Here is a 24,186-nt window from a genome sequence, read left to right on the forward strand (position 1 = left end):
CTCCCTTCCCGGCTCGCTTCGCTCACTCCCTGCTCCCCCAGGCTGTTCCCGCGCTTTTGGAGGGAATTTCCGGGCTGAGCCCGGCCTCCGCTGATTGGCCCCGCGCCTCCGGCCACGCCCTCACTTGGCTCCGCCCCGTCTCGGCGGACCCCGCCCACCTGGGCCCACGTGCAGGCGCCTGCTCTGGAGCGAGGTGGGGCTCGGTCTCCCGACTCCTTTCATTTGGCAGGTTACATCTCGGAGCGAGCTCCCTCCCTTCTTCCCGTCTCTCACACAGACCTCCACTCCCTCCAGGATTTCCTGGGCTCGCACTGTAAAGGTCACGGCAGCGGGTCCGCGGCTGTGCTCCCGGCGCCGCCTCCTAACCGCCGGCTGTGAGCGGGGTGGGGGGGGGGAGGGCGGAAGGGAGAGGGAGGGCGGCTCAGGGCAGCCGTCCAGACTGGGGCCAGTTGTGGCTGCGCTGGGAAGAGCCCTGGGCTGAGGTAGAATTCCAGCGTCCAGGACCCACCTCAGGGTGCCTGGATAGGCTAGCTCGGGGCCTCAGTTTCCTCCTCTGTAGAACGGGGATAATAGAACCCACTTCTGCTAGTGGTGGGAGGCACATACGAGGCACTAGGACTCCTGGTGGCTGCATCCATTCCATAGACTAAGAGCAAATTGTTCTCTGCCTTCCCCATCCCCATCCCAGAACCAGCAGTGGGCAGGGCGGTGGGCACCCCAGGGTGCCTTGGCCTGTGCAAGGTCTTCACACCAGGAGACCCATCGGTTCAGTGGCCCTTCCCTGCCTTAGCTCTGGACTGGTCCTGGCTGTGGCCGGTGCCCAGTCCTGCCCTGCCCTCTGTTCTTTACAGAAGGGGATCTGGGAAACTGTCCAGGGAAGGGGACAGAGGGAGAGGGAAGGGCGGGAGGGAGGAGGTCAGACGCTAAACTGAGACACTGTGCTAGGCACCCGGCCAGGCCCGGCCACGCGTGACCTCCCATTCAACCTTCCCAGTGCCTGGTTCAGCAGCCAGCTGAGAATGAATGAGTGAGTGAATGGACAACTTCCTGAGGGAGGTGACGGTGCTTTGAATGAGATGGTATGTGTGAAGCACCATCAGAATAACTGCTATAACGGTTCGTGCCTCCTTGACTGTCGCCCAGCCCCTTTATTGACACCCAGTGTAATACAACACTTGATTTAGAGTAAAAAACACCTGGCTAAATCTTAGTTCTTTCATTCATTAGCTTATGACCTTGGACAAGTCACTCAACTTGGCCTCAGTTTCCTCAACTATAAAACGGGAATCACGATATTGCAGTGTGGGTGAAGATCAAACAGAATATATGAGGAAGAGCTGTGGAAAAGCAGAGCATGGCCATCATAATATTATCCCCCACCCCATGCCTCTACCACCGGCTTCTCCTTCCTCGGGGCTCAGCACCACCGGCATGATCCATGACAGATTAAAATTCCAGCCTGGCATGCCCTGGCCCCGTCTGGCCCTGCTTTCCTCACTCCTCCACTCCCGGAGGCTGAGCAGTGGCACAGCACCAGGGGTTGGCCCAACCCAGCCTCCTGGCCACTGAATCCATCAAGCCCCGATCCAGACTTCTTTCTCTTTCAATTAAACCACTTGGCCTCCAGGTTTCTGCCCTTTGAGCCCTGATTTGCACAAAGGCCCTATGAATAGCTTTGATTAGAAAGAAAAACCAGCGTTTGGTACAAATGCTTCTCAGCACTGCCCTGAGTCCATCAGGGAAAGGAAGCCAATTTAATCCAGCGCTTCCAAAGAAATTGGGGACAGGCTAATTTGGGGAAGAGAGGGCAGGAGGGCCCTGGACCGGGCTTGGCAGCTGCCGATAGAAAGACTGCCCCCACTTGGTTCATGGGTCTCCCTGGTGTGCCTACATTCTCATGCCAGTCCCAGTTTGCTAACCCCTCACGTGGGGGGCCCACCAGGTCCCCGCGGGAATGGTGTGCCAGCCTCACACAGGAGAGGGGCATCTCGAGGCACTTACAGAAGGGGCAGCATCAGGAGGCGTCACGGGACCGCCCTCGGCTCAGCCCCCACCCCCGGGAGACCAACCCCTCACTCTTGTGATGTCAGTGCGGCTTTAACACAGTTGCAGCACCGCGCACTCCACCCCCAAAAGCTCCTTAATTAAGAACAAATATCTGAAAGGGGCCTTTGACAGCCTCTTTCTTGTTCAGCTGTTTACAGACTCTTTTAAGGTACAGACCCCTTGAGAATCTACTGAAATCCATGGGCCCTATCCCCATTAAAATGCACATATACACTAATTTTTTCATTCAATTTCAGGGTCTCTATGAACCCTTTGAAGCCTTCAGTGGACTAAGAGTAAGAATTTCTAATGTGGTCCAACCACTTCATTTTATTGTAGATGAAGAAACTGAGGCCCAGAGAAGCCAAGTGACTTGCCTGTGGTCATACAGCAAATTTGTAGCAGAATCCGGTCTGAAGCCAGGCATCCAGATTGCCCTTTCCATACCTACCAATGTGTTTCTTTCCCTTTTCTCTCCTTGGTTACCCTCTGCCGGGGCCCAGCATAGACCAGAACACAAACAAACAGTATATGCTCAATTAATATGGTTATCAGGCGGGCTGGAAACTGGGTCACTTTACTTAACTGGTTCCTCCCTGCAAGATCAGGGCGGATGTGGTTTGGTCCCAGAGACATGTGAGGGAGTGGGTCAGGGGTTGGCTAGGCCTGTCCCTGTGAAGTCTCAGAGTTCCAGTCTGTCACCGAGGAAGGGGCAAAGAGCAGGGGCCTGCAGCGTGCCCAGCCTTCCTCTAACTCTAACTTCGTCTTTAAGCACCACCTCTGTGCCTCCTCTGCTCTGGAACCCACAAGGGCTCCCGGGTCCCATAGCACTGAGCTCAGATTCCTTCCCTGCTGTCTCCTGCCTCTCCCCGTAGGCTGAGCTCCCTTCTGCTCTTGTCCTGTCCCCAGCTGGTGTGTGAGTGCGGGGCAGTGCGGAGGTGGGCGGGACCCTGGAGTGCCCAGGGTGGGACCTCGCTCTGCCTCACCAGCCGTCTCTGTCCCCAGGACTGCAGTGCAATGCCTCCGTGGACCTCATTGGCACCTGCTGGCCCCGGAGCCCCGCGGGGCAGCTGGTGGCTCGGCCCTGCCCTGCCTACTTCTACGGGGTCCGCTACAACACCACAAGTAAGAAACGGGGTACAGGACGGACCATCGGCTAGGGGGTGGGGCGGGGTGGAGAGAACTTGGGGCTTACTGGGCATGGGAAAAATAATGGTAATGATGATAACAGTAATGATACCTCTTGTGGGTATGGCCAACCCTTCCCAAAGCTGGCCCCGTGTTCTGCTGACCACTCTGTAGCCATTACTGCGAATCCTCACGTTGTCCCTGGAAGACATTTTCACCCATTATAGAAAGAAGGCCTCTGAGGCTGGGGGTGTTAAGCAGCCTCCCCAAGGTCACCTAACTGGCAGGTGGCAGGGCCAGAATTTACATCCAGGTCTGTGGGATACTTTGCTCTGCGGCTGGCAAACGTCTTAGTCCACTTGAGCCTTATGACAACTCCAGGAGGTCGGCAGGAATCATTAGACTCGCCCTGACTGGGCAGATGAGAACCTGGAGCTCAGGGAGGCTACGTGGCCCTCCAGCCAGGCGCTGGGAACCCAGTTTTAGAGGCATAAGCACGGGGCTTGGCTTTGCATCCTAGGCCCGTGGCAGGGGTGGGGGCTGACCCAGGGCTGTTCTGATACTGGATCCCTAGTAAACACCTCGCTCCCCTGGGGCCCTGCACCTCAGGGCTTTGCAGCTCCTTGCTATGCCACCTGTCTTCCTCAGAATTAATTTGCTGTCCCCTGTCAATGACTCACAGCCTCTGCTCATCAAGAGAGCAGCCCCTGCTGGCCAGGGGCTCTGACCATTTGACAGCCAGGGTGGGAAGGATGTAGCTTCTGGACTTCTTCCAGCTCACAACTCCCAATGTCCTTCTCCTGCCCCCCTCTCCTTCACCAGATGGATTAAGGGGGCTAGGGCTGGGGGCTACAGCCAAGGAGGGGTGGGAGGGCCCAGCCAGGAGAGTGACTGTGTCCTCCCCGGGGGGCTTTAGGGCTGGGCTAGGGACTGGAATGGCCAGAGGCGCCTGTGTGTGGCTGGAACCCACGTCCTGGCTGCAGGCAGGACCCAGGGGAGAAAAGGAGAAGAAAGCCCGGAGGAGTGCGGGGACCAAGGAGAGGAAACTCAGGTAGGAAGAAGAGAGGCAACCAAGTCAAAGAGGAGAGTCTGTGGGTGCACAGGCCAGCGCACCCCTGGACCTCACTGGCACCTGCTGGCCCCGGAGCAGGCCTCCAGTTTAGGAACACCCGTAAGGAAATTGAGGCACCGAGAGGCAAATAATCTTTCCAAGGTCGCAAACCTGCAGGGGATCCGGGCCTCCCAGGGCCCCGTTCACTGTGCTGGGGGCAAGTCCTTCTGAGTTCCAGGAAGGAGGCCAGCTTCAGGGCCGGTGCAGGGAGTCAGGGGTCCCCAGGCCCTGTCACTTCCACCTCTAAGGTGATTCTCATGCCTGACCCTACCTGCTCTCATCCCCCACACCCGCCCCTCTCCAGTCTCCCCCAGTCTCTCAGCCCAGGTTGGGAGCCGACCCTGCCACACCCTTGCTCCCAGAGAATGTTCCTGGCCTCCTTGCTGCCTCCCTGGTCAAGTCCCTGCTACTCAGTGACCAGCCAGGCCCGCTGTGGTCTGGGCCCTGCCCACCTTCGCAGCCAGCCCTGGCCTCTACCCATGAGCTCCCTCAGCTCTTGTCTTGTCCTGAAAAAGCTGTTTCGAGCCCCAGCACCTGGGTCTGTGCTGCTCCGTTTGCCGGCCCAGCTTTCAATGGAAGCCAAGAGTTCTGGGTTCAGCCCCCGCTGTGTCTGGTTAAGGGACCCTCAGCACAAGCCAGCCCTGGCGTCAGTGTCTTCTCCTGCGGGATAGGTGGGAGGTTGGGGGAAGGGACTTGCTCTCTAGGTTCTCCCCTCCTTGATGGCAGGAGAGGAACTGGGAATGCTGGTCCCCTCGAGGAGGGCAGGGCTGGGGCAGAATGATGAGCATGCCCGTCATCAGCAGTGCGTGGGAGCCCAGGGCTGCACTGAATCATTAGACACTAATTAATTCATTTACTGGTGAGGCCTGCCTGGACTGCCAGGCCTTCTCCTTAATGCCCTCCCTGCTGCTGCATCCGATCTTCAAAGGGATGGGAGGCATTTCCAAAAATATCCCTTTTCCCATGATTCTTCGGAAGGACTGCTCAGCTCAGCAATTAAAGACAAGAAGGTCACATCCTCCCTGGCAACCACGCCCTGCTCTGCTCCGTGGGGCCTGTTCTCCTTCAGGATCTCCTCCTCCCTCCCCATCCCAGCTCGCTGCCTCCCTTGCTCCCGCCACAGGGGGCAGACTCGCGGCCCCTGCCCCACGCGGTGGTGCCGAAGGGCGCTTGAGCCAAGGCGGCTCCGCCTGTCATCTCCCTGGATAGGGACGCGTTCTGCCTCTTACGAAAAGGTTACATAAATACATCTCCGAGACAATAGTTATAAAAATAACAGCTAACACCACATGCCAGGTACAGCTCCCAGCGCTCTGCACTTGTCAACTGAAAATACCCGCTCAGCCCGCTGAGGGAGGGCCAGTGTGGGGGGGTCCCTCCTACAGATCAGGAAGCCCAGAGGCCGGGTGACTTGCCCAAAGTCACACAGCTGGGGGGGGGGGGGGGAGGACTGGATCTAGGGGCTGTGTGCTTAGCCACTCCTTTGTGTCTTAAGGGAAGGACCCCCGCCCCGCCCCCTCCAGCCACACCCCTGCCCCCATGTCCCTTTCTTTGCAAACATTCCGGCCGGCGGCCGCTGGGCCAAGGCACCTGCCCCCCTCCCCTGCTTCCATCCCGCGTCCCCAGGCCTGTCTGCAAGCCCTGTCGCGGAGCTCTCGGTCTTCTGCTGCCTCGTCCCTCCTTTAGCATTGCGGAGATAATCAGCGACATCTTTGCCAAAGGGCTCGACTCTGCCCAAGACTCTTGAGTCCCCTGACGGGGAAGCAGGACAGAGCTTTAAGAATCCATTTAGCCTGACGTCCCCGCGGGCGCCGCAGCCGAGCCGCCTCCGGGCGGGGCGGGCGCGGGGTGAGGGCGGGGCGGGCGCCGGCCTCCAGCCCCCCCCCCACACCAGAGCGGGCATCCGTCGTGCTGTCAGCGCAGCCCCGCGGGGAGCCCGGCCCGGCTCCTGCTTTTGTAAATGGAGAGGGGGGCCCGAAGGCTGGCGCGCGGAGCCCCCAGCACAGCCGCAGGGCCTGGCTCCTGGCTTCACGCCAGCGGAGCTGCCCTCCTGGGCACCAGGCCCAGGGAGGGGACTTGGGCAGCTTTCCCACCCTCCTCGGCTTTGCCGGGTGGGGACCCGTGATGTGAGGGTCTGCGGGAGCCACCAACAGCCCTGCGGCAGGGGCGGGGCTGCAGTGGCAATGGCTCGGGGCTCAGTTTCTCTTCCAGCCAGCCGCTGCTGGAGCCAGGGCCAGAATTAAGGAAACAGGTTTAGAGCCCTGGATGCTGGAGAGGGGCACCGGGTGGGGCGTGCCACCTCAGCCAGCAGAGGAGAAAAGACTCGGAATCTGGAACTCCCGCAGTCCTTCCCTACCGGGTTTGGGGCTCTGGTGCCCAAAGCGGGCAGGAAGCAGGGCAAGAGGGACCCTTTGCTGAGCTCTGTGTATCCTAGACCCCCAAAGCCAGGTGTCGCTTTGGACCACAGGGCCCCTCCCCACCCCCTTCAGAGGCCACAGGTTCTGGGCAGTGGCTGCGCAGGCTCTGTCCTTCCCTGGCCCACATCACTGCCTTCTTCCTCCAAGTGCCACATGCTTGGCTGGGAAGCCAAAGGTGGCAGCTCCTATTATCAGTGATGAGGAAACGGCCAGGTGAGGCCCACCCTGGGTAGCAGCCCCCAAAACACTCCTGCCACCTGTGACTTACTGTCCCAGGAGCTCCACCATGGATGTTCCCCCCAAGACCCTCCCACTTCAGGCTGCTCTAGGGAAGAACCACCTTGGGGAGCACCCCAAGACCTGCCCCAGGAGCCCCCCACCCCATGCAAAACACTGCCACGTGAGACCCTGGCACAGGGACGTCCCGTGGAAACCTCCACCCCAGTCGTCCCACCGTAGGAAACCCTGTCCTTTGTCCATGTGCCACACGAGCCAGTCCACGTCCTGCCCACTGCATCCAGCCCAGCCACGGGAGAACTGTCTCGTGAGACCTCACTATTCCTTTCTGCTGCCACGCAAGCCCCCAGCATGACTCTCTCTCAGAAGAGAGCCCACCCCGTGGCCTGCCACTGCATAAGGACCTACAAGAGGAAGCAGAGCAGCGAGCGGGCCAGGCTGCCATGAGTCAGCCCTGGGGGCGTGACCGCACCAGCCTGGCTGCGCAGGTGTTAGCGTCGCCACCGCACCCCTCTTGGGGGCCAGCGGGCAGAAAGAGGTAGGAGGACAGCGCAGAAATGAAGCCTTTCTAACCAGCTTCCCCAGAGCCCGCCAGCAAGGCAGGCCCCTGTGTTGGGCCCAGGAGGGATGGATAGACGGACAGACAAGCGGACAGGCATCTGCCTGATTGCTCTTCAGGAGTGTTGCCCATGGGTCACTGATTCTCCTTTTTCCAGACAACGGCTACCGCGAGTGCCTGGCCAATGGCAGCTGGGCCGCCCGCGTGAACTACTCCCAGTGCCAGGAGATTCTCAACGAGGAGGTGAGCCAGGCGAGCAAGGCTGCCTGTTTGGAGAGTTGTCGAGGGCCCCAGCAGGGGTTTCGTGTCTGCCACGTGGCCGGCTGGGGCAGGAGGGGCTGGGGCTGGTGCCGAGGTCCCCACCTCAGGGAGGTGGACTGGGGAGATGGAGCTGTGGGCAGTGGGCAGTGGGCAGAGGCTGAGAGGGGCGAAATGGGTGCATGTTCCTCCCTTCTACCCACACTTACTGTGCGGCCGTGAGTGCCAGCCAGGAAACGCGCTGTTGTCCAAGCAAGACGGTCGTCGATTCGCCGCCATTGCGCCACCCCACACACCTGAGAGATTCATCAAGGCCTGGATGGGGTGGGGCAGCAGTGCAGTTTCAAAAAGCCTTTGGGGGTCCTTTTACATTTTTAATTTAAAATTTTTTAAACAAATAGGAATGATAGGGATGGGTTGTTTTTTCTTACTCTCAATTTTATTTTTTTTTAATTAGAGAAGCTGTGGGTTTACAGAAGAATCTTGCATGAAATACAGGATTCCCATATACCACCCTATTTTTAACACCTTGCATTGGTGTAAAAGCACCTTTTTTATAATTGTACTATTAACTATAGTCTGTGATTTAACTTGAGGTTCACTGTGTTGTGAAGTGCCGTGATTTTTTTTAAAGTTTTTATTCTAATAACATAAATACAACTTAAAATTTCTCCTTTTAACCTCATTCAAATATTTAATTCATTGCTTTTAATTACATTCACAATGTTGTGCTCCCATCACCACCACCCATTACTAAAACATTTCCGTCATTCAAAATAGTAACTCTGTACATTTTGAGCCTTAACTCCCCATTCCCCACCCCCACCCTATCCCCTGGTAACCTATATTCTAGATTCAGACTCTATGAGTTTGCTTATTCTAATTATTTCATATCAATGAGATCATACAATAGTTGTCCTTTTGTGTCTGGCTTATTTCACTCAACATGATGCCTTCAAGGTTCATCCATGTTGTAACATACATCAGAACATCATTCCTTTTTACAGCTGAATGATATTCCACTGTATGTATATATACCACATCTTGCTTATCCATTCATCAGTTGATAGACACTTGGATTGCTTCCGTCTATTGTCAATTGTGAATAATGCCACTATGAACATCAGTATGCAAATATCCATTCAAGCCCCTGCTTTGAATTCTTTTGGGTATAAACCTAGAAATGGGATTGTCAGGTCACATGGTAATTCTATACTTAGCTTTCAGAACAGCCCCCAAACTGTCTTCCACAGCAGCTGCACCATTTTGCATTCTACCAGGAATGAATAAGCGTTCTTATTTTTCCACATATTCTCTGTGGTTGCTTTCAGCTGTATGTACCCCCAGAAAAACATGTTCTTAAATCTAATCCATTCTTGTGGGTGTAAGCCCAATGTAAGTAGGACCTTTTGCTGAGGTTACTTCATCAGGTAAGGTGTGACCCACCTCTACCAGGATGGCTGTTAATCCTATTACTGGAGTCCTTTATAAGAGAGTGAAATTTAGACAAAGTGAGAAAGCCACAGGAAGTAAAAAGCTGATATCAGTGGAGCACAGAAGAAAAGGGAGCTACCAGGAGACACTGGCGTGTGCCTTGCCATTGACAGAGGAGCCAAGGATTGCCGGCAGCCAGCCCCAGAGCGCCACAGCCTTGGGGGAGTAGGCAATGGCCTTGATGATGCCACCGATTTGGACTTTCATTTAGCCTTAAACCGTAAGCTAATAAACGCCCATCGTTTAAGCCGACCCTTAAATTCCATGGTATTTGCTTGAACAGCCTAGGAAACTAAAACACTCCCCAACACTTGTAATTTTCCATAAAACTTTGAATGTTTTAACCAGATATCACCTTCACATAATACAAAATTCAAAACAGACAAAGGGGAAGACAGTGAAAAGTTTTCCTCCCACCTCTGCCCCCACCCTGTGGATTCCCTCCCCAGATGCCACCATGTTGGCAATTTCTTACATGTCCTTCCAGAGACAATCTCTGCATGTATTAGGGTGATATATATTCATTTCTGTTTTTACCCAGGTATTGCATGTTGTATACATTGTTCAGCACCTTGCTTTTTCCATGGAATTATCTTACAGATTGTTCTGCATCCATGCATAAACAGCATCTTCATTCGTTTTGTATCATGTTGTACGAATGTACCATAATTTATTTAATCAGTCTTTATTCTCAGTCTTCTGTTATTACAAGGCTGTAATGAATAATCTTTTAAGGATGACATTTGGCAGATATGCCAATCTCTCTCCTCCTGGTGTTGCTGCTACCCCATCCCCTTTTCCCCCTGCCCTACACCCCCACCCACCCTTTCAGTGGGTGCTGAGGAAGGTGAGGGCCATGAACCTGGAAGAGCAAGTGAGCAGAAAGCACGGGGCGGAGACAGGTGGCCCCTAGACTGTCCAAGGGCCCCCACTTCTGGGCCATGGAACAGAGGGTCCAGTCCAGGCAGGCCTGAGAATTGCAATGCCTGAAGGACCTGAGTTGAAAGGGACTTTGGAGACCCTCCATCCCCTCGTGAGGTTCCCAGGGCTGCCTGATAATGAAAATCACTCAGAGCACTTGTTCAGATACAGGTTCCAGGGTTGCAGCCAAGACCTGACAAATCAAACTCTCCAGGAAGGGCCTGGGAATCTGTATTTTGACAACTACCCCCAAGGGGAGCCTTCTGATGAGGCCAAGGTGAGAAAGTCTGATCTAGTGCAACCCATTCCGTTTACGGGTGCAGAGCCAGAAGTGTGCAGGGTCCCACGGCCAGAGTGAGTCAGCCTGGAACCCCTGCTTCCTGGTCCAGCTCTCCTTTGCTGGTGCCAGGTGCCTGGTAGGAGGTGGGGCAGGAAGAGCAGCTCCCCCACCCCAGCCCTGGACGCCTTGGTTAGCCCCTCCCCAGGCTTCCTGGCCTCATGTCACGGAGCTTTCAGGCTCTCTGCGTCCTTCCAGAGGCTGCCAAGATGGGATAAGGCTTAGCCTAAAAGAATGTCGCCCTCTCTAATGGCTCTGGCTTTGGCAGGGTGAAGGAGTTATCAGGATGCAAGGCAAGAGGCTTCCTGGCGTCTCAGATCAAGGCTGGGGGGCCTGGCCCGCTCGCCCCGAGGATCAGACCTGAGCAAGGTGGTCTCAGGTTCCTAAGACCTGCCCAGTGAGCCAGCCTGGCACGACATGGGATGCAGGGCTGGGGGTGGGTGAGGTGCATCCCCGTGTGTTGGGGGAGGGAAGTAATGGGGTTCTGGGTTAGGAAACACTGGGCAGGAGAAGATGGGCTGGAGGGGTGTCCTCCCTTACCTAGTAGAGGGTGGGGGGGAACGAGACTTGAGCTAAGAAAGGCCGGTCAGTGCTGTGGGTGACTGGAGACAGTTCAGGCCCTGAGGGCCTCGGGGGGGCGGAGCCAGGGCCAGGCTTCACTGCCCTCCTTGGCACCTGCCACGGGCTCTGCTAGTCCTGCTGGGCCTGACGTGTGTCTCCAGCTGGAGGGCAGGTGGCCAGCCCCTGCGGTAGGACAGACAGCCCTCTCCCCCACCCAGAGGGGCGGCCGTCTTGGACATGTGCCAAGCTGGACACCCACAGCTGCTCCCAGGCTCCTTCCCCGCCTTCGATCCTCCTGATCGTCAGGGCAAGTTCATGGAACCCCCATGTCCCCCCTGCTGTCACTTAAGTGCCCGCCCTTCTGGGAGGCTCATGGGGAAACTCAGTAGCACCCCTCCCCCTCCCAAACACCCTTCAAAGACTCAAGGGCAGCAGGCCGCTGCCCCCAAGACAGGGGCTGTCACTCCCTCACCTGCCAGGCTGGGGTGAGAAGGCGGATTAGGGGGTGTCAGCTTCTCACCTGCCCACCTCTTTGGCGGTACAAGGAGAACAGCATGGGCTTTGCAGTCAGTTTGAGGTTTGGATTCTGGTTACAAGCTGCGTGACCTTGGGCAGGTCATGTGTCCTCACTAAATCCCAGCTTCCTGACCTGTACCGTGGCAGCAAATGCTACAGAAAGCATGGGGTTGGCCTGTGTCTCGGCGGGTACAGGGCACTCCATCCATTTTCCCACCTCGCCTGGGAGGTGGGGGAGAGGCCTGATTAGGAGACCACAGGTAGCACGTGCACGCCGGCCTCGGGCACAGACTCGGTGGGGGCTGCCGCCCACACGTGCCCTCCACCGTGCCCAGGCGTGCCTGCCCTTCCCCTGCTCTGGGCGCGCCTCTGCCGGCCTGGGCCCCTCCTCTCCCTGGCAGCCCCTGCCTGCACAGCTGCCCATACCCCGGGTAATCAATTAAGTTAATTAGTAAGAATGCTATCCCCTCTGCCAGCTCCCAGCCTCTCCAGACACCCCCCACACACACCAGACCCGCCTCCCCCCACCCCACTCAGCTGCAAAGAGGAAAGGAGTCAATTAGCTGAGCGGTGGGTTTCTCCCTCTCAGGCCTGGGCTGAGCCTTAATGAAGCCCAGTGCCCTGGGGTATTGCAGATAATGGATTCCAGGAAACGTGTGAAATGGGGCTTGCAAGGAAGCCAGGCCAGCTCAGGAGACCTGCCCGCAGCTGTCACCGTCACCGTCACCGGGACACAGAGGAGAGCCCAGTCCTGGGGGTGGCACTGATACCAGCCCCCACCCCGTCCCGCCCTCTCCATCAGCTCTCCTCCACACACCACCTCCCTCCCCTGCAGTAACCCTCAGCAAACTCTCCCCCACGCCACGCCACTTGCAGGCACGCTGCTCCCCTTGCGCACAGGCTCTGCACACCTTGGTGGGACAGGAAAGGGACCCTGGGGGACCGGGCATGTGGGCTGCAGCTCACTGCTTCCACATGGGGTTGGTTGGCCCAGAGCTTCTCAAACTTCCGTGGGCTTAGGAATCATCTGAGCATCAGTAAAATGAAGATTTCCGTTCAGTCTGGGTGGGGCTTAAGATTCTGCATTTAAGATTTCTGCAAGTTCCTAGGATGCTGATGTTGCTGCCACGGACCAGGCTTTGAAGCGCAGGGGCCCAGTACTCCTGGGGGTGGGGGGTGGGGGGTGGGCAGGGGAGAGACAACCTGGGGAAGGAGGGAGAGCTGCTAAGTGGGGTGAGCAGGGATTGAGGAGATACTAGGCGGGGGACGTGGGAGGGGCAGAGCGGAGCAGGACGGGGAGATCTCATTGCCCCCTTCCCAGCCAGGCAGCCTGACAAGTCCCCTGTGGGACGAGGTGGCATCATGCAGAGTCTGTCAAAGCAGCCGGGCACTCGCGGCTTGTTGGATTCTGATCGTCGAGCCCCACTGTTCTGCCTTCGGCGGGCGCCCAGCGTGCTGGTCAGGCCCCTGGGCCTGGCGTGTCCCTTTGTCCTCTGGGTGTCCAGCGGCTGCAGGCTGGCTCGCAGGGTGATGCTGGGTGGGTTCTGGTTTACTCTGGCTGACTCTCTGGGCAATACTGTCTCTCAGGGCATCAGTGACCATTTCTTGGGTGACACTGGCTGACCCGGGGCGAAGCCAGCCACCTCTCCTGCTGTCCACCGCTTGCTGGGCTGTCCTCCACCTGTCTCCCCTCAAGAGCCCCCCACACTCCCTGCAGGGGCCGTCAGTGTGCCCCAGGCCTAGGACGGAGAGGGATCTCCGCAGAGCAGGTTTCTGTTTTCAGTCCCTGCTTGTCCCCAAGAAATGCACTGTGGGGACAGGGAAGGGAGGGACTTTCAAGCCAGGCAGACTCGGGTTCCAATTACTGGCCAGGGCCCATTATTCAGACTCTTCGACTGGAAAAACAAGGACCTCAGAACCATCTCAGAGGGCAGCTGAGAAGGAAAAGCAACGACGTCTGTAAAGCACCTGGCCCATGTCCAGGATACAGCAGGAGCTCAATAAATGACTCCTTCCCACCCAAACCAGATTACCAGGCACAGCCCGCTGTGGGGCCCAAGCAGGGGAGGCACTGACAGCGGCGGAGGTGGGGGGCTGCACACACAGCTCCTCTGTCCACCCCGGACCCCCTTGAACACAGCCGGTGGCTTGTGCCACGCTGGGCTCCCCGATGATGTCGTTACCAGGGGCTTCTCAGCGTGGGCTTGTGGAAAAGCCAATAAAAGGAAATTAAGTGCCAGCTCCAGACAGGTGGTGACGCGTGTATGCCTTCTGGAGCCTCCAGATTTGGGCATCTGCCACCAGGTGCGCGGAGACCTTCCTATTTGCACGGCAGTGATGGTACCCCTCTCTCACCTGCCTCCATTCTCACCTCCCTGGGTCCCAAACCTTATGAGCCCCGAGCTGCTGGTGTGATTTCCTGCCACGTTGTTTGCCAGGAAAACCTTAGAACAGAGCTTCCTGGGCCTTCTGGCCCCACAGTGAGGGCGCCCCTCTCAGAAGCGGCACGTGGTGGGGACGAGGGAAGCCTCCAGGGGGATCTTCTAGGTTCCCATTGTTACCGGATTTTGTCTAGGTTCTTGGCTATGCTGCAGAAATGAATTTCAAGAGCACACTGGGTGAGTTAGGCCAATAATTTATTTAGGCAAGGAGGGAAGACAAGTGGGAGAAAATAGCAGAGCAGGGGTCGCAGGTAGAGAGGAAGGGGGTGAAAAGTGATAAAGAGGGCTGATTTACAGGCAACAATTCCCCATTATAGGTTATAAATGGGCACTGGGGCCAGCCGGTCCCCAGTTTATGGGATGACGTTTTAGTTTCCTGGCTGCTGAAACAAATACCATGCAAGGGGTCAGCTTAAACCCCTGAGCCTCCTGGCTCACGGTTGTGAAGATAGGAGGCCTCAGCCAGGCGAGGCTTTCTTCCTGCAGACCAGAGCCCTGGGGCTGGCTGCCCTTGAGCCCCATTCCTTGGCTTTCCTGTCATGTGGCAAAGCACACCGCATTCTCACCTGGCTTCTGGTTCTGTCGGCTTCCAGCTTCTTTCTATGGCTTTCTCTCTGTGTGTCTGATTTTCATTCTGCTTTTAAAGGCCTTCAGTAATAGGATTGCGACCTGTTCTGATTCAGGGGGGCCACACCTTGACTGAAGTCAGCTCACCAAAAGGTCCTGTTTACAGTGGGCTCACTTTTACCCGCACGAATGAAGAGCATTTGCTCTGGGGTACAGAGCTCCAGACCGGCTCCGGTTGCCAATCTCCCAAGCAGGTTGGAGACAGTTTTGAAGTTGGGTAACCTGGAACAAGTCAACATACCTTTAGGTCTGTTTGTTTTGTTTTGCAAAATAAGGTACAGGCCCCCTTTCAGGGCTTCTGCCCTGAGGGGCTGAGAAGATAACACTGGAAAACCCTGTAAATGGGAGAGGCCTCTTCCCTCCCCCGGCTGGTGTTTATGGACAGAGGAGGGCTGTGGCCTTTTTTTTTCCAGCCTTGATCAGTATATTCAATGAATTGGGAAATAAAATTGGGGATTTGTCCCAGTCCTGGGAGAGGATCTCGCTCAGCTTCAAGCTGACCCCTTCGGGCTGGCGGTAGGGAAGGGCCTGGGAAGCAGTTAGGAGCTTGGATCTCGTAGATTGCTCTTTAATGGTTTCCAAGGAGTCTGCTTCCCCCCACCCCTCACTAAGGGGAGTGGGCTTTCTCTGCAGCCGGAGGGCCCTAGAGCTCGTCAGTGGGTGCGGGAAAGAGGGCCCAGAGGGCTGGTGTCTGCACCCGCTGGTGCCACGTGGTGTTTGGACTGTGGACACGGGCAGATGTGAGCACCAGGGTGTCGGCGAGTCGTGCGCAGGCATTTGCCCATGCGGGTGGGAGTCCCGTGTGCTGTCAAGAGGCCCTTCACCCACCACGTGGCAGCAGATGCAGCCATCAGCCTGGGCAAGGCCTGGCACACAGTGGGGGCTCAACGAGGGGCACCCCCTCTGCCCCAGCCACCCCGGGGGCTGTCCTCCCACGGCTGCGCGTCCAGGGGGTGGCGGGGCGGGGCTGCGTGGGAGCCTCACAGGACCCCTGCCCTCTCTCCCGCCTCAGAAGAAGAGCAAGGTACACTACCGCGTCGCTGTCATCATCAACTACCTGGGCCACTGCGTCTCCCTGGTGGCCCTCCTGGTGGCCTTTGTCCTCTTCCTGCGGCTCAGGTGAGACGGCCCCGGCACTACCTCCTCCCGTCCCTGGGCCTTGAGCAGGGTGGGGGCTGCTGAGAAGGGGATTGTAGGTATCAGGTCTTTGGGGGACCTCTGGCAGAGCCACTTCTGCACCCGCCCACAGTAACTGCTGGGGGCAGGGGGCAGGGAGGGACAAGCCCAGGCTGGCCTCCGGCCTCCCACACCCAGGCTGGACCACACCCATTTGGGAGGCCTGGGAAGGTGGAGCCCCAGAGATGGGGGCTCCGTAGAGTGGCATTCCCCCTTCAGGTTTGGGTGCCTGGGGCCCCAGCACTACTGCCAAGGATACAGGTGGCAGTGCCAGGCAGGCCCGTGCCTGGTATCGGGTGGAGAGCGGGAGTGAGCATCATGACTGAAAGCCAGAGGGAGGCTTCCTGAGCCGGTCCCTGGGGGGGAAGGGACCAGCCCAGGCCACACCCCAGGAGGGGCTGCCCCGAGGCTTACTACCCTCCAGGGATGGTGCAGGGGCACCCACGAGCTTACTTACCTTCCCTGAGCCTCGGCTCCCTCCTCTAGAGCTAGGAAGAATGCCCAGTGTTCACTGGTTTTGGAGGTAAAATGAGTGAAACACGGCATAGAGTCAGCCTCGGATTTGTGGGAGCAACTATTACTGATCGCGCAGTTCTGGTTCCCTTGTTTCGGAGACTAGCTGAGCCTCGATGTGGCTCTGCACCTCAATTGTGGAACGACAGGAGGGAGGGGGTACCCCACGGGAGAAAGGGGGCTCCCTGGAGGGCTAGCTGCCCCTGGTCCGTGAAGCATCAGTTGTGTGCCAGGCTCCACCCCCAGGAGCTCACGCCTGGGTGTGCCTCGGGTGGGAAGGGTGCCAGGGGGTGGCAGGGGCCCCTCTGCTGCCACCTCCCTGATAGCCTTGGCCAGTTAGCCCTGCGCTGACACCTGGGCTGGAGGGATGCTGTGACCCTGTCCCTCATCCCCTCCGTCCCTTCATCCACCCACCCCTGCTGCCCCAGGAGCATCCGGTGCCTGAGAAACATCATCCACTGGAACCTCATTTCGGCCTTCATCCTGCGCAATGCTACGTGGTTCGTGGTCCAGCTCACCATGAGCCCCGAAGTCCACCAGAGCAATGTGGTGGGTCCATCAGGCTCAGAGGAAGGGCCCGGGTGGGGCTGCCCTAGCAGAGAAGGGGCCAGGGCCAGGTCTTGGGGCCCATCCTGCCGAGAGCGGGCCCCAGGGTGGGGTGTGCCGCTGCTGCCCCCCACCACCTTGGCTAATGGTCGTCTCTGGTGGGGGTGGGGTGGCAGGCCTGGTGCAGGCTGGTGACCGCTGCCTACAACTACTTCCACGTGACCAACTTCTTCTGGATGTTCGGCGAGGGCTGCTACCTGCACACGGCCATCGTGCTCACCTACTCCACCGACCGGCTCCGCAAGTGGATGTTCATCTGCATCGGCTGGGGTGAGCGGGGCCAGCTCCTGCCCCAGCCCTGGGGGGACTGCCCCTAAAAGCTGCCCTCTCCTCACCCAGATACAGGCCAGCTGGCAGGGGGCTTGAAAGACAGTGGCCCAGGCTGGGATTGTGGGGTGCATCCCATAGCCCTTTGCCCCCACTTGGGGATGGGGCACAGTGGGAGCGTCTTGAAGGAGGCATGTCGGGTGGTATGAGCACCAGCTCTAGCAGGGGTGCCCCTGCCCACCCCCAGGCACTGGGCTGCAATGGGCTCTGCTAGGCCCTCCATCTCCCAGCCCCTGCTGGAGGGCTCTGTGACAGTTCATCTCTGCTCCCAGGTGTGCCTTTCCCCATCATCGTGGCCTGGGCCATCGGGAAGCTGTACTATGACAATGAGAAGTAAGTCCTCTTGCGCTTCGCCATCCTCAGGGCCTCCTGAGCCCTGAGGTCCAGGCCCCCGGCCCAGCTCTGCCCACCCGCCTTCCCTGCTCGGGCCACGGCTTCCACGTCTACACAGGGAGGGCATTAAGGGCTGGACACAACCCGAGGTTCCCTAACAGTGGGGCTGGGCCAGTAGGCTCCCAGCCTCTCACCTGACTTACGTTTTAGGTGTTCACAAGAGACAGTCTCAGAGGGTTCCAGGCGGTCTCTGGAGTCAGGCTGTCCAGGTTCTGAATTGTGACTCCATTGTGAGCTAGCTTGGTGACCTTGGGGTAGTTCTGCAGCATGCCTCAGTTTCCTCAGTTGTAAAATGGACATCCTGATAAAAATACCTACCTCAAAGGGTTGTTTGTACTGGTGAACCAAATAAATACATGTTAAGCATTGAAAAAAGTCACTGGCACATAGAAAATGCCATATAAATATTCTCTATTAATATTAAGACTCATTTTAAAAAGCGAGAATTCCATGGATTTAATAACAATTGAAATAACTCTGATGATCTGAGAAGCTCTGAAGTTCCCAGTCGTCCTGGAGAACCGGGACTTCCCTGTGGTTCTCCACGTGGCTGCACATTCCTCAGGAAGCTCTAAGAACTACTTGCCAGGGGTCCTACCCCAGAGTCAGAGGTAACTGGCCTGAGGTGTGGCCTGGGCCCTATGATTGAAAAAACAAAACACAACTGTCTACGATTAAAAAAACAGAACAACCATCCCAGATTATTCTAAAGTGCAGCTAAGATTGAGAACAACTGACAGAGAGAGAGAGAGACCTAAGAGATGGACCCAGACCAGCCAGAAGCTTCTTTTCCGAAAACCGTCTGGGGTTGACCCCTCGCCCACAGAGGCTGCCCGGGGACAAGGGGCCTGAAGAGCGATACTCCGTGTCGAAAGGGTGACTTCTTCCTTCTCAGGCCCTCTGGCTGCATTTGGCACAGCTGGTCAGTGGGGCTGGGCTGGGAAGGGAGCCAGCCCTGACAAGCCTCTCCCAGACTGGGGATCATCAGAGAGCCTGGTGGTGATGCGCAGGATGGTGGCCTGGGTCCCAGAGCAGGAGCATGGTAAAACCCCGGGTGATGCTGCCGCGGGTGTGCAGATGTGTGTGTGTGTGTGTGTGTGCAGCTAGGAGGGAAGAGGATGCCCCAGAGAGAGAGGTCTGAGCAGCTCTGGCGCTCCACCTAGTGGTAAAATGCTGACACTGCAACAGAAGGGATCCAGGAATGACATCAGAAAGAACCTGAGACCAGAGGTGCTGGCCAGAGGCCCCAGGGCTGGACCGGCCCACAGATTGGTTGTGTTTGGCCTGCACGGTGTTTTATGAAAAACCAAGAGTTTTCACATCAAAATCTCAATTTCTGGGGTAGGAAGCATCATAAGAGCTAGCCCCTGTGGGTCACCTTCCCTGTGGGACGTCAGCTTCCCGTTACCCACCCACTCCCTGGAGCTTTCTGGAGGGCAACTCGGGAAGATGCAAAGCATTTCTGCCTCCTGCGGCAGGTGGAACCTGGCAGTCCCTACCTTCAGGCTGTTCAGGCTGCAATTAAACAGATTTGGTCAGAGGGACCGGCCTGGGCACCTTCCGTGTGACGGGTGCAGAGCCAGGCGCTGCTCGTGCGCCAGCGCCCCTCCTCCCACCACTCCGCCGGGGGGACCGCCCCAGAGACGGAGGCTGCGGACCGTTTACACAGCCTGTCCCTCGGGTTGACTTTTCCACAGACCCCTCTCTGCCACAATGCTCTCTTCTGAGTCTATTTCTCAAAATAGAGGATGCTGTCCATTTTGCAGATGGGAAAACTGAGGCTCTGTGGTGGGATCAAGTGACTTTACCCTCTGCCAGGGGTAGAATTGGAGCATCCAGATCCTGGCTCCATCCTGCCTGGCCGCCCCCCACCCCCTCCCTCCAGGCCACTGAACCGGACGCCTTCCCCTGACCTCCCCATTGTGGCCTTCTAGGTGCTGGTTTGGCAAAAGGCCTGGGGTGTACACCGACTACATCTACCAGGGCCCCATGATCTTGGTCCTGCTGGTAAGACCCTGGGTAGGGGGCCGGAGAGAGAGGCCCAGAGGGAGGGGCAGCCAGTGCCTACCGCGGTCCTCTGTTCCGAGATGGGGCCGCCCGTGGGGGGGGGGGGCGTGGAACGCGGGGCCGGGAATGCGCAGGCGCCCGTGAAGGTGGGGGGCGGAGCCCAGGGAGCCCCGCCCCGCGCCCATCTCTCGCCCCCTCCGCCCTCACCATCCCCCTGGTGTGCTCGAATTCCAGATCAATTTTATCTTCCTTTTCAATATCGTCCGCATCCTCATGACCAAACTGCGGGCCTCCACCACGTCTGAGACCATCCAGTACAGGTAACGGTTCCCGGCCTCGCCCTGCGCCCCCTGCCCCGCCCCGGGGCGGTGGTCCCCCTGCCGCGGAGCTGCCGGCCCCCCGCCGCCGGGCTGTGACGCGGCCTCCCGCCCGGCCCAGGAAGGCGGTGAAGGCCACGCTGGTGCTGCTGCCCCTGCTGGGCATCACGTACATGCTGTTCTTCGTGAACCCCGGGGAGGACGAGGCCTCCCGGGTCGTCTTCATCTACTTCAACTCCTTCCTGGAGTCCTTCCAGGTATACAGCGCCCCCCCTCGGCCGGGGGAGCAAGGGGGCGGCCCGGGGGCTGGGGGGGCCGCGCCTGCGGCCGGAGACCCACTGTGCCCCTCCCGCCAGGGCTTCTTCGTGTCCGTGTTCTACTGTTTCCTCAACAGCGAGGTAAGGTCCCCCGGGGTCCCCCAGGGCCGGGCCCGGGGTGGCCGACACCCGCCCCCCAGGTGGAGCTGGCTCTCTCTTCCCTGTTCCTAGGTCCCTGGGGTTGCGGCTGGGAGGGTCCCCGCCACCCCCACTCCACCCCTGCAGTGACAGCCGCCCTCCGCCCCCGCGGGCAGCTGCAGGGGGCGGTGCCGCAGCCAGGGGCCGTGAAGTGGGTGCTGGAAAAGCAGAGTGGCGGGTTCCCGGGGCTGGGGATTCTTGTGGGCTGAGGGCAGGGACCCTGCGGCCCGGGGCACAGCTTGCGTGGCTTAGGAAAAGGCGCCCCTCCCTCGCGGCACCCGATGGCCCCCTGCTGGGCAGTTGTCCTGGCAAGTATGCAAGTCGATGGTGCCAGGGACCTCCCGTGGGGCCCCCTGTGCCCCGCACACTGTGCAGAGGCCCCTGAGGAGGGGGGGCGTCCCGGAGACCCAGGCTCAGGCTCTGTCTCCTCCGCTGCCTCCCGCAGGTCCGCTCTGCCATCCGCAAGAGGTGGCACCGCTGGCAGGACAAGCACTCGATCCGGGCGCGCGTGGCCCGCGCCATGTCCATCCCCACCTCCCCCACCCGCGTCAGCTTTCACAGCATCAAGCAGTCCACGGCGGTCTGAGCCGCCCCTGGCATCTCTGCGGGGACGACGGGCTCAACCGGCCGACGGGACTGGTTCCTTCCAGCCCCCTACCCCTCCGGGAACAGCTGGCACCGAGAGCCTGCGGCCCCTTTCCCCGCCCCCGGCTCCCGGCCTGTGGGAGCAGGTGGAGCCTGGGCTCCCCCCGCCCCGGGCCTTCCAGGAGACTGGGCCGGAGAAGGCAGAGCCGCACACGGGTCCTCCAGAGGCCTCTTCCCAAAGCACACACTGGCCGCCCGCCGGAGACCTGGGCCGCCGGCAGCGGCTGTGCGCAGGCCGCTCGCTGCCCATGGCATTGTGGGAAACTCTCGTGATGGCATCCAAACCATCGGGACGATGCCTCCGGGCCTTAGCCCTGCCTTCCCGCACCCCCGGGAGCCAAGGCTGTGTGGTCAGAAGCCCTGGCACTGTCACCAGATGTCAGGTGACGTCACTAGAAATCAGCACCCCGAGCACTCCGTCCGGACCGCGCCCTGCCTGGCTGCCTTGCACCCTTGGACCTTTACTTCCCCCCTCACCTACCAACCCAGCAATCCCCTCACCCCAATGCCTGTCATCTCCTCCCCCCTGCCCCCCGCCTGGTGGTCTCCCTCTGTGAGAGGATGGCGGTGGGGCAGGGAGTGGCTGGGAGCCAAGCGGGCTGAGCCACCGAGGACCCATCCCACCTGCTGGCTGCGGCGGCCCGGCCCCTGCTGGCCCCGCCCTGGGGCACCTGGAGAGCCTGTGGGGCAGGAGCGTTAGCTGAGCAAAGGTCCCCAGTGTCCTGGAGCAGGACAAGCGGCCCAGGGCCATTGGACAGCCAGGGTAGGGCTCTCTGCAGCGGCCCGGGAGGTCAGGGTGGCAGCTGCGGGGGGAGAGCCGATGTAATTAATAATATTTATCTTTTCAATCACCGTTTGTAAAAGACTGGACTGCACGCTGGCCGGTGGGGAGAGCGCGGGGAAGCCACTGTGCAGCCCCAGGGGCCCGAGAAACCTGCTCCCACACCTGTGCCCACCACGGATGGCGGGTGCTAGGCGGGCGTCAGAGGACAGAGGGGCAGGGGTGGCAGGGCCTTAGAAGAAGAAAGGGGGCTGGCCAGGGTCAGTTAATAAAGGCCAGGTCTTTCTAAAGGGGTGAGTCCCTAAGCAGGGGACAGCCCAGGGCGGTAGCTGAGCTGGGGAGCAGGGGAGGCCTTGAACACTCTCTCCATTTGGATTTTGCAGAAACAGACCCTGGGCAGGTTTCAGGCGGGAACTCAAAGGAAGGGGAGCGCAGGAAGCGGTGGGGATGCGGCCAGGAAAGGAAGGCAGAGGCAAAGGGCGGGTGTGTTCCAGCTGCCACCACCGCAGGGGCAGCTGGAGCTTGATCCTGCCATGAGCCAGGGGAGCCAGTGTGGCCCGCAGCCGCAGGCAGTGTGCCCGAGGGGGCGGGAGCCGACCTGGCCAGCCGCTAGCGGGCAGGGCCGTCGCTGGGGGAGCCCCCAGGGGTTCTCGCAGCCCCAGGGACAGGCCACAGAGGCTCTGGCAGCAAAAGCAGAGCAGCCGGGCACAGCAGGTGCAGGCCGGGGAAGCAGGGCAGAGCGTGGCGTGGCGACGGCCAGGGGCAAGGCAGGCACCATGACCATGCCTGGCCCAGCCAGCACCCCGGCCTGGGGCTCTGACCGGGGAGGAGGGCTGCACAGATGCGTGTGTACGTGGTGCATTGCGTGTGCACAAGCATGCCAGGGCGTGTGCTCTCAAGAAGGCTGTGGGGCTGAGCCCGACGCTCCTGCTGAGGGCGGGGAGGGGGCAGGTGAGGGCCTGGGCCTGCGGAGCTAGGGGTGCCCTTGAGGACCCGTGCTCTGCCAATGCCCCTGGCCCTGAGCCCTTAAGAGGAGAGGGCAGTGGAGGGGACCAAGGGGGCCGCGGGAAGGTCATGAGCTGGTGGCTTCCAGAGAGCCTGGGGGAGGGGCTGGTAAAGGGTCCTGGCTGATGGGGGGGGGGGGAACGGGGTAATGGGGGGACCAGAAGTGACTGCTGAGTCTCAACTGGCTACAGTTGAGATGCTTTCTCAGCTCTGCCTTTCACCCAGTGAAGAAGTGGAAAGTCCAGGCTTTTCCTGGACCGCGGTGGTATATGGGGGTGGGGTGGGGGTATCCCAAGGATGCAGGAGGGGCCTGAGAGGGGCAGGGGGGCCCCCTGTGAGGGGTGCACACTCAAGGGGCTGGAAAGGCCCATGCAGGGCCGTGCCCACCTTTGCTGCCTGTGCCTCGGGGTGCTCTGATTGACAGGCAGCCTCTGTGCACCTACTGTGCGCTCAGCACTGTGCTAAGCCCCGGTGGGGGAGGAGGAGAAGCAGCTTCCCCAGGGACTGACTGAGCTCAGAGCTGCTCGCTCCGGAGCTGAGGTGCTTCCCACGTCGGGGTTCCCTCCAAGGCAAGGCTGGTCATGAGAGGAGCTGGAGGGGCCCTGGGCAGGCAGGCTAGTGCAGGCGAGCTTCAGGGCCTCCTGAGCCGCAGGCTCCGCCGAGGGGCTGCTTCAGCTTGGGCCCCCAAGCCCTGCAGCTTCTCGGTCCGAGGGGCAGCCCCCGAGCAGAGTCCCTCCATGGCAAAGTGCTTTCTAGGCTCTAGGAGGTGGTGCGGGTGCCGAGGCGGGGCCTTTGAGGGACATTCTGCTCTGAGGTTCGGCTTGTGGGTGGGGCAGGGAGAGCGCCTTGGGAGGGTGAGGGGGGGTGACGGGTCAACAGCACATCACTAAGTCGTAGGGAGGGGCCAGGCAGCCGCCAGGGGGGGGCACTGCAGGAGTTCTGAGACCCCAGGACAGAAGCTGCCATCAGGCCTGGAAGATTTCCCCGTGCCGCACCCACAGGCTGCAGTCCCCCAAACCTCCACCAGAGCCCGTTTCTCACGGGGACCCTCTCCCACCCCCGCCCTACACAGAGAAGCTGTGGAGGAAGAATGCCGCTACGTGGCTTTGTTTTTCTAACTCAGCCCCAGCCTTGACACAGCTTTGTCCCGGCCTCTGGCCCTCAGCTTGGCCTCCAGGCCTCCTGCTCAGGCCCCAGCTGCTGACCGGTCAGACCCCTCCAGCCAGCCTGGGCAGGGAGTGGGAGCTGGGAAAACTAGGCCTCAGGAGGGAGGGAGATTTTAGAGTCCAGATGATAATACCTGAATTG

General features: G+C 59.4%; 1 protein-coding gene across 1 annotated transcript in view; it reads left to right on the forward strand.

Annotated features, from left to right (window-relative positions):
* Positions 1-21,130, forward strand: part of CRHR1 (corticotropin releasing hormone receptor 1) — a 44,786-nt gene extending 23,656 nt beyond the window's left edge. The window contains exons 3-13 of the mRNA XM_004480567.5: positions 3,052-3,171; positions 7,656-7,741; positions 15,666-15,772; positions 16,771-16,891; positions 17,065-17,218; positions 17,548-17,608; positions 19,603-19,675; positions 19,910-19,995; positions 20,114-20,249; positions 20,349-20,390; positions 20,893-21,130. Of these exons, the coding sequence (XP_004480624.2) occupies positions 3,052-3,171; positions 7,656-7,741; positions 15,666-15,772; positions 16,771-16,891; positions 17,065-17,218; positions 17,548-17,608; positions 19,603-19,675; positions 19,910-19,995; positions 20,114-20,249; positions 20,349-20,390; positions 20,893-21,033 (1,127 nt within the window). The 3' untranslated portion in view covers positions 21,034-21,130. The remainder of the gene's footprint in view (positions 1-3,051; positions 3,172-7,655; positions 7,742-15,665; positions 15,773-16,770; positions 16,892-17,064; positions 17,219-17,547; positions 17,609-19,602; positions 19,676-19,909; positions 19,996-20,113; positions 20,250-20,348; positions 20,391-20,892) is intronic.
* Positions 21,131-24,186: the final 3,056 nt, after the last annotated feature.

The sequence above is a fragment of the Dasypus novemcinctus genome, chromosome 21 (assembly GCF_030445035.2).
Source record: "Dasypus novemcinctus isolate mDasNov1 chromosome 21, mDasNov1.1.hap2, whole genome shotgun sequence".
Taxonomy (NCBI): Eukaryota; Metazoa; Chordata; class Mammalia; order Cingulata; family Dasypodidae; genus Dasypus; species Dasypus novemcinctus.